General features: G+C 43.7%; 1 protein-coding gene across 4 annotated transcripts in view; it reads right to left on the bottom strand.

Annotated features, from left to right (window-relative positions):
• Positions 1–1081: 1081 nt before the first annotated feature.
• Positions 1082–14279, bottom strand: part of Exd1 (exonuclease 3'-5' domain containing 1) — a 28104-nt gene continuing 14906 nt past the window's right edge. For all 4 annotated transcript variants that reach the window (XM_050133237.1, XM_050133239.1, XM_050133247.1 and 1 more), the window contains 5 exons: positions 12040–12144; positions 11880–11960; positions 6951–7094; positions 4723–4914; positions 1082–2589 (listed from right to left, as the gene is read on the bottom strand). In XM_050133237.1, coding sequence (XP_049989194.1) covers positions 1945–2589; positions 4723–4914; positions 6951–7094; positions 11880–11960; positions 12040–12144 — 1167 coding nt within the window. In that variant the 3' untranslated portion in view covers positions 1082–1944. The remainder of the gene's footprint in view (positions 2590–4722; positions 4915–6950; positions 7095–11879; positions 11961–12039; positions 12145–14279) is intronic.

Raw genomic sequence — 14279 nt, 5'->3', positions numbered from 1 at the left:
AAACTTCCAGAAATCTGCCTGCCTCTACCACCCTAGTGCTGGGATTAGAGGCATGAACCACCACCACGCGGCTCTTGATCTTTTTCTACCTTCTATTCTGCAATGCTCTCTGAGCCTTAGAGGAAAAGGTAGAAATGTCTTAGTTAGGGCTGGGATCCAGTGCCCTCCTCTGGCTTCTGAGCATACATGGTACACAGATGCAGGCAAAACATTCATGCACATAAGTAAAAATTAAAATTTTCATTTGAAAGTCCTTTCACCTCTTTTTTTGAAATTTTATTCATTTCTATTTTATGTATGAGTGCTCTGCATACATAACTGCTGTCAGAAGAGGGCGCCAGATCTCATTACAGATGGTTGTGAGCCACCCTGTGGGTGCTGAGAATTGAACTCAGAACCTATAGAAGAGCTGCCAAGTGCTCTTAACCACTGAGCCACCTCTCCAGCCCTAGAATTTCTTCTTCATTTAAGAGCATTTCATTTAGTCTTCTTTGTTGCTGAGATGGATTTCCTGTGCCCAGGCAGGCATTCACTACAGAGCTGAGAATGACTTTAAATTTTAGATCCCCCTGCTTGCTTCTTCCTCTTAAGTGCTAAGATTACAGGAGTGGGCCACTACACCCTGCTTTGGGTCTGGAATCTGAGAGTGACCACCAATTCCTTTATTAACACTCATAAAACAACTGGTTGTCCAATTACGTTGATGATCATGGACTATCCCCACATCCCCAAGGTGCAGTAACATCCTGTAACAGGTGGGAGAGAGATTTGAAAAATTAATGAAGCAGGGTCTCCCATAGAGCCTAGGCTGGCCTCAAACTGCTAGCCTCCTGCCTCACCTCCCAAGGGCAGGGATCACAGGTGCGCACCACGCGTCCTCCGGCCAGAGTAGCGCTGGGATCACAGGTGGTGCTGGGATCACAGGTGTGCACCACCGTGTCCGGCTAGATTAGCGATTGAATCACAGGTGTGCACCTGTGTCTAGCTAGAATACAGATTTCTAAACAAGACTCCAGATCTAGGCATTCAGATATTACTCTAAAATTTCCACACTGTCACACAAAAAGGGAAAAAGAGATGATCCTGATGCCAAAACAAGTTTATTGGTTGTTTTACATACATGTGTGATTTCTGAGCACTCAACACAAAATGCCCTCCTTGCAAGCTGTTTTTCTTCACTCTAAGGAAATGTGACAGCTCTATGCAAACCCAATTGACTCAAATGTTACTTTTCCACAAAGGGATTAACAAAGAAGCCAGCGCACCCTGCTTTGTTAGGAAAATGAACAAAACCTCAAGGCTAATGAGATTTAGAGAAAATTGAGAGACTGAACCTTATAATGACATTACTTATTCTCAGGCTAGAATACAATACACAAAAATTCACAATTCAAGTAATATTTTAAGGAGAAAAGTACTGGTGAAGTTGGATGATATACATTTTTTAAACTATAAGTAAGGGTTTTTATATTTACTTCACTTTAAAGGCCAAAAAAAACCAAACCAAACCCAAGCAAACAGATAAAAATACAACTTTTTTTTTTCGGTGATGTTGCAGACTGAACCCATGGCCTGTGCAGGCTGCACCAGCCCCAGCACCCGCAGGAGCTGTCCACAATGTTCCTAAACTAGATCCTTCCAGATACTGAGCCCAAGCGTTGTTCACTTCTCCAGATTCTCTAAAGCTGAATTATGAGAGGTAATCACTCAGGCTCCTGGGAACATTTCTATATATATCGACGGAATCAGAAGTTTGATATGGTCCATTATTTCACTTTTTCCTCCCACCTGAATCCAGACACCAGGATGACACACTAAACCAAAGGCCCTTTTCCCAGAAGCCTGTGGCAGAGACCTAACCGCCCTACCCCAGGAGAAACGAATAGGAACTCTGCTGGCAGGGTAGAGGAGTCCCTTCATGAACTCAGCAAGAAACCTTAACTCCTAAAACAGATTTGGAGATGGACTTATCCATGGATCTGTCTTCTCCAGGGCTGGGCAGGGTGGAAGTGTAGAACCCACAGGCTCTCCAGAAAGATGGAAGGGGTCACTTGGTGCCACCCAGGTTTCCTGAGGAAGAGAAGGAGACACCAAAGTGTCTTCATCTGAGCTTCTTACAGCTTTCTTACTGTCTACCATTAGCAACTGTTCTATCTCCTCTTTCAAAGAAAAATGTGCCTGGGACTCATGCGTGGGAGTCAGGGAGTGAGTTCTCTGGGTTCTGGGGTCTTCTGGCCCTGCTGGCTTGTTTTCGGACTCCTCGCTGGCTTTGGCCTCCTTCATGGGAGGCAGATTATGAGACTTTGCTCTAGTCTGTTTACATTCTTTATCCAAAAAATTCTCATCCTTATCAGATTCATGACATAGAAAACGTGGAGCTTTGTCTATGCCAGAAGTTTTACAAAATAAAAAGCCTTTGATCTGGTCGTCTTTCCCTGCTGTGCGACCCCCTGGCTTCTTTGGCTGCAGCCCCGTTCTGATGAGGAGGCCCTGCGCATTCACTCTGTACTCCTTTGCAGCTGCCTCTCGGCGCTGCTTCTGGAAGTCCTTGAGTTGAAGTAGCTCCTCGGGCAGCTCCATACACGCAGGCTAGGAAAGAAACAAGCACAGGTTTACAAAGATGCCCCAACAAGGTCCCTAAAGTGAGTTCATCCAAATGCGCTCCAGCAGTGCCCTCTAGTGTTTCAAACAGAATGCTAGTTTCAAATTTGGATTGTTTGGAGAAATTTAAATATTTAGTATTTGTGTGTGTGTGTGTGTAAACATAGGAAGCATAAGTTTCCCAGCCTGGCTTAGGTTGATTTAGAAGGTGCGCCCTCTGAAAAGCTGTAACATCCAGGTACAGTCGGTGTATGTGTGATCTCAGGTGTGTGTGTGTGTGTCTGGCTCTGTAAACGGCTGTCTGCACTGATGACGATCCATGTGTGTGGTGACTGGAATATCACCCAGGCTTTGTACAGTGCAGACAAGTGCTCTACAGTGGCCAACATCCCAAGTCCTAGATTACATGTCAACCCCCTCAAGTATGAATTTTTATAAGTTTCTAAAATTAATCTGCCCAAATGGTAACATAGTTTTATATAGTTCTTCAGTATCATTTTTAGGGAGGCAGGGTCTCACCGTGTAACCCATCCTTGCCTGGAACTCACCATACCCTGACCTTAGCCTAGAATTACAAGTGTGTACTGTGATAGCATATGCGTATATTTTGGGGTAATTTGTGGCTGTCTGTTTTAAGACAGGGTCTCATGTGGCTCAGGCTGGCACAGAATTCATTATATTGCTCCACATGACATTCAAATTGATTTTTCTGTGTACTGGGATTACAGGTGTGAGCACCATGCCCACTTTATGTGGTTGTAGGGATCAAATTCAGGACGTTATGCATACTAGGCAATACTCTACCAAATGATATACCCCCAGCTCTACTATCATATTATTTTTAATTTAAAAATCTGTTTTAGTCTAGCAGTGGCAGAGCATGCCTTTAATCCCAGCACTCAGGAGGCAGAGGCAGGTGGATCTCTGAGTTCAAGGCCAGTCTGGTCTACACAGTGAGTGCAGAACAGCCAGGGTTACACAGAGAAACCCTATCTCGAAATACCAGAGGGGGGGAGTAAAGTGCAGAACAGCAGACGAAAATACATGTTGATCTCTGGCCTCCATAATCTCAAACATAGGCTAGCACTCCACATATGAGTACAAATAGGAATACAGTACACAGACATGCATGCACACAACACAGACAGACACAGACACACACAGCATGTATGAACTGCAATGTGGTGGTACATGCTTGTAATCCTAGCAGTTGAAAAGCGGGGGGCAGGAGGATCAGGAGTTCATCTTCAGATACATAGTAAATTCAAGGTCAATCCTGGATATTTAAGACATTGTTGAAAAAACAAAACAAGGAGCAGGAAAAAAAAGGTCCATTGGTTAAGAGTAACTGTTGCTCTTTTGGAGGACTGGGGGTTTGGTTTCTAGCACCTACCTGATGGCTCACAGCTAGCCATTAACTCCAGTTTCTGGGGATCTGGCGCCCTCTGCTGGCCTCCATCCATACTCCCTCATGCACATGCATAAACACATGCAGACAGAGTCACAAAACAATATATATTTAAAGGCAAGAAGAGGGGGACCTAGGTTGTAGCTCAGTTGGCAGAATACTTGCCTAGCATGAATAAAGCCCCGAGTTTGCTATGAAGCATTACAAAAACAGGGCATAGCGGCACAGGCCTGCGACCCAGCACTGGGCAGGTAAAGGCAGAAAGATCAGGAAGTTACATAGCAAGTTTGAGGAAAGCTGAGGATACATCAGTCTCTGTTGTAGGAAAAAAAAAAAAGATTTACCACAAGGCTCTCCCAAGACAGATGCAAAGAGTAGAGAGCGTGAAGTAGACAGTGGAAAGAGTAGACACCACAGCCAAATCTGGTGTCCCAGGACTGTAATCCAGCTGCTCAGAAGGAGGCAGGACAGAGATCAAGGCCATCCTAGACAACTCGGTCAGACCTTTATCTTAAAACAAAAAGTTTAGGAAGGGTTATGCATGTACTTCATTAGTACAGAGTTTGCTGAGAATGTATGAGGTCCTGCGTTTGATCTCCAGCACTACAAACACATACACACACAGGGAGTTGCCACAGCAACAGTGGATAGCACTTTGTTCAATGCAAGGAAGACACAGAGAATACAACTACACCACAGAAAGCTGCACCTACCTCGGTGCCTGCAAGCCGGTCTGCAGAACCTTCTCGATAGGTGTTTAGGTACCCGTCTACTAGTGTGGTTAAATCTAACATCATCTCATCCAAGAGCACCAAGCGGAGGGGAAGCAAGTAGGTTGTTTCCAGGGCCAAGATTTTCAATAAAGGGGGTGGAAGAGGCCGTGTCAGCCATACTTCTGGATTTTCCTAGAGAAAACAAAACCATTTTTCCCCCCAGAGATAAGATTTCTTTGTGTAACAGCTCTGGCTGTCCTGGAACTCGCTTTGCAGACCAGGCCGGCCTCAAACTTACAGAGATCCGCCTCCTGAGTGCTGGGATTAAAGGTGTGCAATACCACCGCCAAGCAATTCTTAATTAATGACAAGTAAAATTTAGGCAGGTGGTGAGGTGCAAGTTCCAGGACAGCTAGGGCTATACAGTGAGACCCTGTCTTGAAAACACAAAAACAAAAATCAAACTTAATTTAAAGCACTGCCATTAAGCCAGGGTGGTGGTGGCGGCACATTTAATCCCAGCACTTAGGCAGATCTCTGTGTGAGACTGAGGCCAGCCTGGTCTACAGAGCGAGTTCCAGGACAGGTTCCAAAGTTACACAGAGAAACCCTGTCTTGAAAAATCAAAAGAAAAAAAATTAAGAGTTACTGTGGTCATGTGGTCATAGTGTTTCTTCACAGCAATTCTATGAGTTCAAGGCCAGCCTGGTCTACAGAGAAAGTTTCAGAACAGCTAAGCTTAGGCAGTGAAGGAAACTACCAAAAACAGAAAGCTTGTGACGATGTAATTGGATGAAGGGGCCATGTTCCAGCCCCAGGAAACTGCAGGACTTGGCAGCTTTGGCCATGCGGTTCTAGCTTCAAGGATAGAAGAAAGGATCATGGAATCTCCCTCTGCGACTACGGAAAGCTGCCAAGGCCAGGCCTGTGTCAGCAGTGTCCCTGAATGGAGGCCTGGAGACCACTGCGTGCCGCTGTGAAGGTGTTGGAGATAACAGAACTGTGCGATCCATACCTGTGGAGAGCTGCAACAGGGAGAGGAACAAGCCCAAGAGGAAGAAGAATGCTGCAGCTCACAAGGACGAAAGGAGTCAGAGATCTGAAGAGCGTTCTGGCATCAGATGTGAAGATGCAGGGTTTAGAGTTTGCCCAGCTGGTTTTTGGTCTCGCTTTGGTCCAGTGTTTTTCACTGTGCTCCCTTTGCCTGTAATGTATATCCTGTGCCATTTTATGTTGGAAGTATGTGATCTGCTTATTGACTTTGATTTTATAGGCAATTAAGAGACTGCATGAATCTCAGAAGAGACTTTGGACTTTAGACTTTTAAATAAGTTTGAGATTGTTATGGATACGGGGACTTTTGAAGTTGGACTGAATGCATTTTTGCATTATGATATGGCTACAAGCCTTTGGTGACTAGGGAGTGAAATATGGTTTGAAAGAAAATGTCCCCCAAAGGGAGTGGCACTATTAGGAAGTGTGGCCTTGGTGGAGTATGTGTGGTCTTGTCAGAGGAAGTGTCTGACCATGGAGGCAGGCTTTGAGGTTCAAGCCATGTCCAGTGTCAAAGTTTACTTCCTGTTGCCTGCAAGATGTAGAACTCTCAGCTACTTCTCCAGCATCATGTCTGCCATGATGATAATGGACCAAACTACTAAAAATGACCAGGACACTGGTGGTGCACGTCTTTAATCCCAGCTCTTGGGAGGCAGAGGCAGGAGGCATCTCCATGAGTTCAAGGCCAGCCTGGTCTACAAAGCTAGTTCCAGGACTGCCACAGAGGTTACACAGAGAAATCCTGTCTTTAGAAACTTAAAAAAAAAAAAATAAGCCACCCCATTAAATGATTCCTTTATAGGAGTTGCTGTGGTCATGTGGTCATGGTGTCTCATCACAACAATAGAACCCTAAAACATGCACTAAGGAAAATTTACATAGCTTTGGGGAAAGCAACTAAGATGATTTTGGTTCTAATGAATTCGAATTTCCATAAAAATCTCCCCCCATGCCAACTTGAAAATATATTTCAGAGTACTTTTAATCTATAATCAACAAATCTGAATTCTGTTTTTATCCACTTGAAACCACAAACTGTTCCTCAGTGGCACAGCTTAGATTCTGGCAACGCCCATTCTTACATGGCATCTCTCACTTTTCTTATCAAACAGGCTAACAGTCCTGTGCAGACCACACCTGCAAGCTTAAATGACACATCTTTTAATACTTACCTGAATAAATCTTTGTCTCTCTTCTAAAAAGGAGAGGTATTTGGGGGCAACTTTAAGGTGTCTGATTAAATTCTCCTGCAAAGTACTGATACAGTTTGGAAGGAAACCACCAGTTTCCATGGAAAACTGAAGGACATCTGCTACCTGAGGCATGAAACAGAAAACAATCAATCCCACATCTACAACAAACCAAGATTAATCAACACACAGAAACTATCTCTTGTCAGAAATACTCTGCGAGACTTCCCTGTAAGTGCTGGGATGTAGCTCTGCTGCTACCACGCTTGCCTAGCATGCCCTAGGCCCTGGGCTCCACCCCAGCAAGAACTAGACTTTCTGGTACAAGCCTGTAATCCCAGTTCTTGGGAGGCAGAGGCAAGAGGATCATCATCTAAGACATGGGAAATTGGAAGCCAGCCTGGACTACATGAGATGAGAAAGAGACAGAAACAGATAGACAGAGGCACAAAGATATATATATATATATATATATATATATATATATATATGTATGTATGTATGTATGTATATATATATATATATAGAGAGAGAGACAGAGAAGAGACAGAGACAGAGAGACAGAGACAGAGAGACAGAGAAGAGAGAGAGACAGAGAGACAGAGAAACAGACAGAGAGACAGAGAGACAGACAGAGAGACAGACAGACAGAGAGACAGATCTTAGATCTTTAAAAACCATTTTCCCAGAGGTCATGCCAAAAATGCCATAGGTAAATTTAAGTATGTCAGTCAATTTATTTTGAAAAAAACATAATAACCTAGGAGATAACACAGCTCTGCATGTTTTATCTTTCTGTTATTACACATTGGTGCCTTTAGAGAATGGGAAAACAAAAGAATTTAAGAATTTTTTCTTCAGATTAGAAAAAGTAAGTTTATTGAATTACAGCAAGGAAAGTAGGCAGGACAAAAGCACCAAAGCTAGCCGTTCAAGAACTATGTTTATTACTTAACAGCCACTCTGACAACATTTTGGTAAGGAACATGAATAAAATTAAGAATTGCTATACTGGGTCAGAGATGGCTCAGTGGATAAAGCACATGCCATGCATGTGTGACATCTCAACCAGATCCCTGGAATCCACATAAAGCAGGACATGGCAGGTAGGGTTTCTATCTGTAATCCCAGTGCTCCTAGGGCAAGAGAGGAGGCAGAGACAGGAGGATTCCCAAAAGCTCACAGGCCTGGTATATGCAGTGGTGAACAGCAAGAGACTGTTGCAAAGCAGAAAGCAAGGACCCATCTCCACGGTGGTCTCCTGACCTCTACACGTGTCTGCACCCACACACAGCATGCACACGTATCACACATACTGATATTTTAAGAAGTTGCAACAACAGTTTATCTGGGTGCCACAGGCTGAATAACGACTCTACACTCTCTATGTCTATGCTGGCTGTGGTGGAGCTTGCCAGTAATCCCTGTGTTTGGGAGGTGGAGGCAGGAGAATCAGGACTTCAAGGTCATCCTCAGGTTGGTGCCAGTCTGGGTGAGACCCTGTCTTTAAACAGACAAAATAAAACAAATCAACTTCTTTTTTTTCTTTTTTTCTTTTTTTTTGGTTTTTCGAGACAGGGTTTTTCTGTGGCTTTGGAGCCTGTCCTGGAACTAGCTCTGTAGACCAGGCTGGTCTCGAACTCAAGGAGCTCCGCCTGCCTCTGCCTCCAAGTGCTGGGATTAAAGGCGTGTGCCACCATCGCCTGGCATTAACTTATTTTTTTAAAGATTTATTTATTATGTATAGGGTTCTGTCTGCATGTATGCCTGCATGCCAGAAGAGGGCACCAGATCTCATTATAGATGGTTGTGATGGTTGCTGGGAATCAAACTCAGGACCTCTGGGAGACCAGCCAGTGCTTTTAACCTCTGAGTCATCTCTCCAGGCCACAAATCAATTTCTTAATCCCTAGAATCTCATTAAGTTCTTAATATGAATTATCTTGAATCATTTGGGTAGGTCTTAAATAAAACTAAATGTTTTGTTCTGAGACAGGGTCTCAAATGTAGCCCAAGAAGGCTTGCCCTCGGTTTCCCCAGTGCTAGAACTGTGGGCTTGTGCCATCACACTCAGCGGACACAGACGATGACACCGTTCTTTACTTCTGTATTTGTATTACATTTATCTATCCCTAGGCACGGGACACAGGTGAAGGCCACGAGACAACTTGTGGGAGTTGTTTCTCTCCTTTTATCATGTGAGTAAACTGTGCTCAGGATTGGCAGAAAATGCCATTACCTGGTGAGACATCTTGTCAGCCCTGCTTTTTAAAAAAATTTTCTTTCTTTTTCTTCCTTTTTTTGGGGGGGGGGGGAATGGAGGGTGAGGCAGGGTTTCTCTATGTATTCACCCTGGCTATCCTGGAACTCACTCTGTAGACCAGGCTGGCTTCAAATTCAGAGACCCACCTGCCTCTGCCTCTCAAGTGCTGGGATTAAAGACAGTCACCACTCATGGCCTGAGGTTTAAACAGATGTATCTATTTTTATTTCATGTGTATGAGCATTTTTCCTGCATGTATGTATGTGCACTAAATGTATGCTTGTTGCCTGAGAGGGCCAGAAGAGGGCCCTCTATGTAGTTCCTGGAACCACACTTACGTCCTCTGCAAGAGAAGCAAATGCTCTGAGCCACTAAGCCACCTCTCATACTGTTTATGGACATGCATGTGTCTATGTGAGTGCATGCACATGTGTGTACAGATGTTTGCATCTATGTGTGCAAGTGAAGGTCAGAAGACATTGCCTATTCACTCACTGCCTATTCTTCTAAGATAGGGCCTCTTTCTGAACCTTGGGCTCGTGGTTTCTCAGCTAGGCTGAAAGTCAGCAAGCCTTAGTGAGCTTGCTGTCTCTGCCTCCCTCAGAACTGGCAGTACAGGTGTTTATGGGGACACTCAGCTTGTTGTGTGGGTGCTGGGATTCCAATCCCAATCCTCGTCATTATATAGCAAACTTTTTTTGTCTTGTTTTTTCTTTTCTTTTTCTTTTTTTTTTTTTTTTTGATTTTTTTTTTTCCCAGACAGGGTTTCTCTGTGTAACAATCCTGGCTGTCCTGGAATTCACTCTGTAGACCAGGCTGGCCTTGAACTCCACCTGTCTCTGCCTCAAGAGTGCTGAGATTAAAGGTGTGCATCACCACTGCCTGGTTATGTTTTGGTTTTTTTTGAGACAATGTTCTCTGTATGGCATTGGAGATCAGCCTGCTTCTGCCTTCCAAGTGCTGGGATTAAAAGGGTGTGCCACCACTGTCTGTCTATAGCAAGCAATTTTAAATGATGAACTGTTTATCCAGTATTGCACAAGCCATGCATTGCACAAGATTGCACACACATACTTTAAAAAGTTTTTTGAGACAGGTGTAGGCTGGCCTTGAACTCACTATGTAGCTGAGACTGGCCTTGAAATCCTGAATCCTCCTGCTTCCTACCTACAGAATGACATACTTTGAAGAGGGAGAACAGAGTCACAAACAATGGATGTATGTAGCTACTAGCCACTGAAAAATACAGTGGAGCCAGGAGGTGGTTTTAGTGCTTTCAGGGTCAAATCAGAAACCAGTTGAGTTTAGGTGTAAGGCTAGACAAAGAATTTCTCATTTCCTTCAGGCCCCTTGCAGGATTCAAATCAGATTTCATCAAGTTATTATCTTGAGCCAGATAGGGTTTTTTCAACTTTAAGAAATACTTTATTTACTTTGTTTTATATGTGTTTGCTTGCATGCACGTGTGTGTATATATACACTTGGTACCTGCAGAGGTCAGAAGAGAGCATCCATTCTCCTGGAACCAGAGTCACTGATGGATATGTGGGTTCTGGGAACACACTCAGGTCTTCTGCAATAGCCACTAGTGCTCTTAACCACTAAGCCATCTCACTGTTGTGAGTTTTTGTTTGTAGTTCGCAATGCCTGAAGATCAGAGTGCAGAGCTAACCCACCTGAGATTAGGCAGTGGTGGCGTACACCCTTAATCCCAGGACACGGAAGACAGAGGCAGATGGATCTCTGTGAGTTCAAGGCCACCCTGGGCTACACAAAAATGATACAGTCTTTAAGAGAAACAGAGCTCACATAAAGGTGATCCCAGCAGTTGGGATCACATGCCTTTAATCCCAGCACTAGGGGGCTGGAGACAGGAGTAATATGGCTCGGTGGAGAGAGGAATATAAGGTGAGAAGAGACAGGAGCTCAGTGCAGCCTGAGGTTTGGTGGAGACAGATGCAGTCTGAGGATAAGATTGCCCTTTTGGCCTGAGGATTCATCAGAAGTAAAAGGTCTCTCTAGTGGCTGGCTGCACTGCTTCTCTATCTCTCAATTTTCACCCCCTAATATCTGACTCTGGGTTTTTATTGTTAAGAACAATTAGAATTCGAGCTACATCTCGCTAGCTCCATAAATGGGGCTTTTTAAGGGGTGTAACAACCTACACCCCTGAGGTAAACACGTGATAGAGGAGAGATGTGCTTTTTCACTTCGTATTAACTCTCCACATCAGACTTATGAACGGCCTCAGATTTCTTAAGTTTCTTTATGTCATGGCATACACAGCCTCCTTCCTACTTTTACATTCTAGACAGAAATAGAAGACTTTATCTCAAATGAATCTAAGTAACTTCCTACACAATTTTTATAGTTTTCTCAAGTTACATCATAATCCATGTGAGAGACAGGCAGGAATGGGCCAGGAAACCAGGCTCAATCTTTCCTAAGGCTCTCCCTGTGCAGCACTGGAGATGCGCAGCTCGCTCCATAGACCACGCCGGCCTTCAACTCACAGAGCTCCACCTGCCCCTGCTCCTCAACACTGGAGTAAAGACATGGGCACCACACTTGGCACCGTCACTTTTCAGACAGGAATCTTGTCTACTAGGATCTGTGGGTGCTGGCTACCTCCAGCATCCTCTTCATACCTGTGTGTCAAAGACATTGTTCAGCATGACGCCATACTGATGAGACAGGCAATCAGACAGCGATCGACAATCATGGATGACCTAGGAGTCGGAAGATGGAGAGAGTCATTAGAACCTGGCCGCTAACCTCATTCCTACAGGAATCTGCTTCTATGCCCACCTTTAAGATTCTCTTGTCTTCTAAGATCATCTGAAGCCCATTGTTGAAAGCACGACTTCCCAGAAGGAAAATATCAAACAAGTAAACTCGGCTGTTTGTGGCCACCTACAACAGACAACACAGGATGAGGAAAGACCAGAGGAGGCCATCTGAGGACCAAAAGCACAGGGCACAGGTGAAAGTGGTGAGCATCCTCATGGTTAAGCTGGCAGCAGTCATACAAGTGATACAATGGGGCTCGGGGGTGGCTGTGTGGTAGGGTGTTTGCTTAATATGGGTGAAGTTCTGGTTTTACCTTTGATTTAATTTTGATATCTTTGATCCAGATACTGCAATAAATACGTTTAAAGGCACAATTACTAGGATTTTCAGAAGGAAAGAAAAGGGTAAACAAGTAAACTAGCTGTGTCAACCAGGAAAGCTTTGTGGATTTTGTCTTGTTCTTTTAAGATACAGTAAGCATGACAAATATATGTATTCACTTCTATCACTTATGACATTATTCTCTATTCTTTCAAAATTTCATATATGTATGCAATGTATCTTGGTCATATTTACCCCTTACTCTTCACCTCCAACTCCCTCAGAACGCCCTCACAACCTCATGTCCTCCTTTTTTGTTTTTTTATTTAACCCACTGAATAAAATTAGTGCTGACTGTAGACACTGGAGCATGGAGCCATCCACTGGGGAAGGAAGGCCCTCCCGCTCCTATAGAGAAGCTGCTCTCACTCCCAGGAGTTATCAACTGCCAATAAACAGGGGTAGGCCTTGGAAACCCCTTCCCTGAACATCAAATACTCTGTGTGTGTGTGTGTGTGTGTGTGTGTGTGTGTGTGTGTGTGCGTGTGCGTGCATTTCTTCATGTGTGTGCATGTGCATGAAGCCCAGAGGACAAACTCAGGCACTATCCACCTTATTTATCTGTATTACACACAGGACAGAAGGACAGACTGAAACCTGCAAATTGTCCAATGTCCTCCACACATACTGTGGCACATTCGAATACTGCTCTGCCCCTAAAGCAGATACAGATACATATAGGTTAAAATTTTGTTTGTTTTTTGTTTTTTTTGAGGCAGGGTTTCTCTCTGTAGCTCTGGTTGTCCTGGAACTCACTGTGTAGACCAAGCTGGCCTTGAACTCTGAGATTTACCTGCCTCTGCCTCCAGAGTTCTGGGATTAAAGGCATGTACCACCACTACCCAGCTATTTTTTAATTTTTAAAATATGTGTATGGATGTTCTGCCTCATGTATGTCTGCACCACATACATGCCTGGTTTTCTCCAGGGTCAGAAGTGGACACTGGATTCCATGGAATTGAAGTTACAAGCAGTTGTGAGCTACCATTGGTTGGGGGAACTGAGAATTAACCAAGTTCCTCTGTAAGAATAATAAGAGCTCTTACCCTGATCCATCTTTCCAATACCCACTGGCCTTTTTAAAAAAGAATTAATTAATTAATTAATTAAATTTAAAAGGTAATTAATATAAGAATGGATATTCCAAGGGCTTGGGCTGTAGCTCGGTGAAAGAGTGCTTATCTAGGCTTAACTGGGATACAGGAGGCTTTAGGTACAACCCCAGTACTTCCAGAGAAAAAAAGGAAACCAATAATAGATATTCTAAGTGAGTTCTTAAGTGACAGAAAGACTATTAAAAATATATAAACAGTGCTAGGTGGTGGCGGCTAATGCCTTTAATACCAGTACTTGGGAGGCAAAAGCAGGCAGATCTCTGAGTTCAAGGCTGGTCTACAGAGTAAGTTCCAGGACAACCAATATCCTGTGGGATAATACATTGTAAAGATTTGTCACTCATTTTGGTTTAATAAAATGCTGACTGGCCAGTAACCAGGCAGGAAGTACAGGTGGGGCAAACAGACTAAAAAAATTCTAGAAAGAGGAAAGGCAGAGATGCAGACACCATCCAGAAGGAGAGGAAGCAAGATAAGAATGCCTTACTAAGGAAGGTTCCAAGCCATATGACTAAACATAGGTAAGAATTATGGGTTAATTTCAGTTATAAAAACTAGCTAATAATAAGCCGGAGCTAATAGGACAAACACTTTATAATTAACATAAGCTTCCATGTGTTTCTTTGAGATTGAACAGCTGTGGGACCAGGCGGGCCAGAAACTTCCATTTACACCAATATACATGTATGTAGTGTGTATGTATGTATGTATGTATGTAATATCAGTGTATCCATATATGTGCACATGCATATTTACACATAT

The sequence above is a fragment of the Alexandromys fortis genome, unplaced genomic scaffold (assembly GCF_014885135.2).
Source record: "Alexandromys fortis isolate MF-2015 unplaced genomic scaffold, M_Fortis_MF-2015_v1.1 scaffold_6, whole genome shotgun sequence".
Classification (NCBI taxonomy): domain Eukaryota; kingdom Metazoa; phylum Chordata; class Mammalia; order Rodentia; family Cricetidae; genus Alexandromys; species Alexandromys fortis.
This window is presented reverse-complemented; position numbering and strand designations above follow the sequence as displayed.